This window comes from Buceros rhinoceros, unplaced genomic scaffold (assembly GCF_000710305.1).
Source record: "Buceros rhinoceros silvestris isolate BGI_N320 unplaced genomic scaffold, ASM71030v1 scaffold35925, whole genome shotgun sequence".
Taxonomy (NCBI): domain Eukaryota; kingdom Metazoa; phylum Chordata; class Aves; order Bucerotiformes; family Bucerotidae; genus Buceros; species Buceros rhinoceros.
Genome location: NW_010412874.1, coordinates 1,847 through 2,564, shown reverse-complemented (window position 1 = coordinate 2,564; position 718 = coordinate 1,847). Strand labels below are relative to the sequence as shown.

General features: G+C 63.2%; 1 protein-coding gene across 1 annotated transcript in view; it reads left to right on the top strand.

The window, feature by feature from the left end:
* Positions 1–321: 321 nt before the first annotated feature.
* The window catches only part of CPLX3 (complexin 3), a gene marked incomplete at its 3' end in the record, with an annotated part of 2,240 nt that continues 1,843 nt past the window's right edge, over positions 322–718 (top strand). Inside the window, exon 1 of the mRNA XM_010136550.1 lies at positions 322–482. Within this exon, the coding sequence (XP_010134852.1) occupies positions 322–482 (161 nt within the window). The remainder of the gene's footprint in view (positions 483–718) is intronic.

The following is a 718-nucleotide window of genomic DNA, read 5'->3' as shown; positions in this document are numbered from 1 at the left end:
GCTACCGCAGGCACTCGGCTCCGCTGCCCTCCGGTTCCTCGACAACCCGGCGCTGCTCTGGCTCCCCGGGAACTCGCACCCGCAGCACCCCAGCACCCAGTGCACCGCGGCTCCCCAGCTCCCCCTCTCCCTGTCAGTTCCGTTCCCCAGCTCCCCTGTACATCAGCATCCCCATCTCTCCTCTCCTCAGTACCCCAGCACCCCATCTCCCCACTAACCCCAGTTCTCCCAGCACCTCATCTCCCCACTAACCCCAGTTCTCCCAGCACCCCAGCAGCTCCACACCCCAGCTCCTCAGCACAACCCCCTGGGACCGTCACCATGGCGTTCATGGTGAAGAGCATGGTGGGGGGACAGCTGAAGAACCTGACGGGTGGCCTGGGTGGCGAGGAGAAGAGCGAGGGCGAGAAGTCTCCAGCCGAGGCGCAGGGTATGACCCGCGAGGAGTACGAGGAATATCAGCGGCAGCTGGTGGAGGAGAAGTAAGTGCGACCAGTAACGGGTACCAGGGTGGGCTGGAGCCCCGGGGTCCCCCATCCCGTGCGTGGGAGGCTGGGGGAAGACAGCGCTGGGAGCCATGAGGGAGTTTAATGAACGCCCTAATCCCTTAATCCGCTTCCTCGCCAGGGAGATGGGATTGTTTTGTTTTCTCCCTTTATGCTGCTTTGGGGGAAGGAAAATGTGGGGAAACAGGGATGGGGGGTACCCTGGTTGTGGG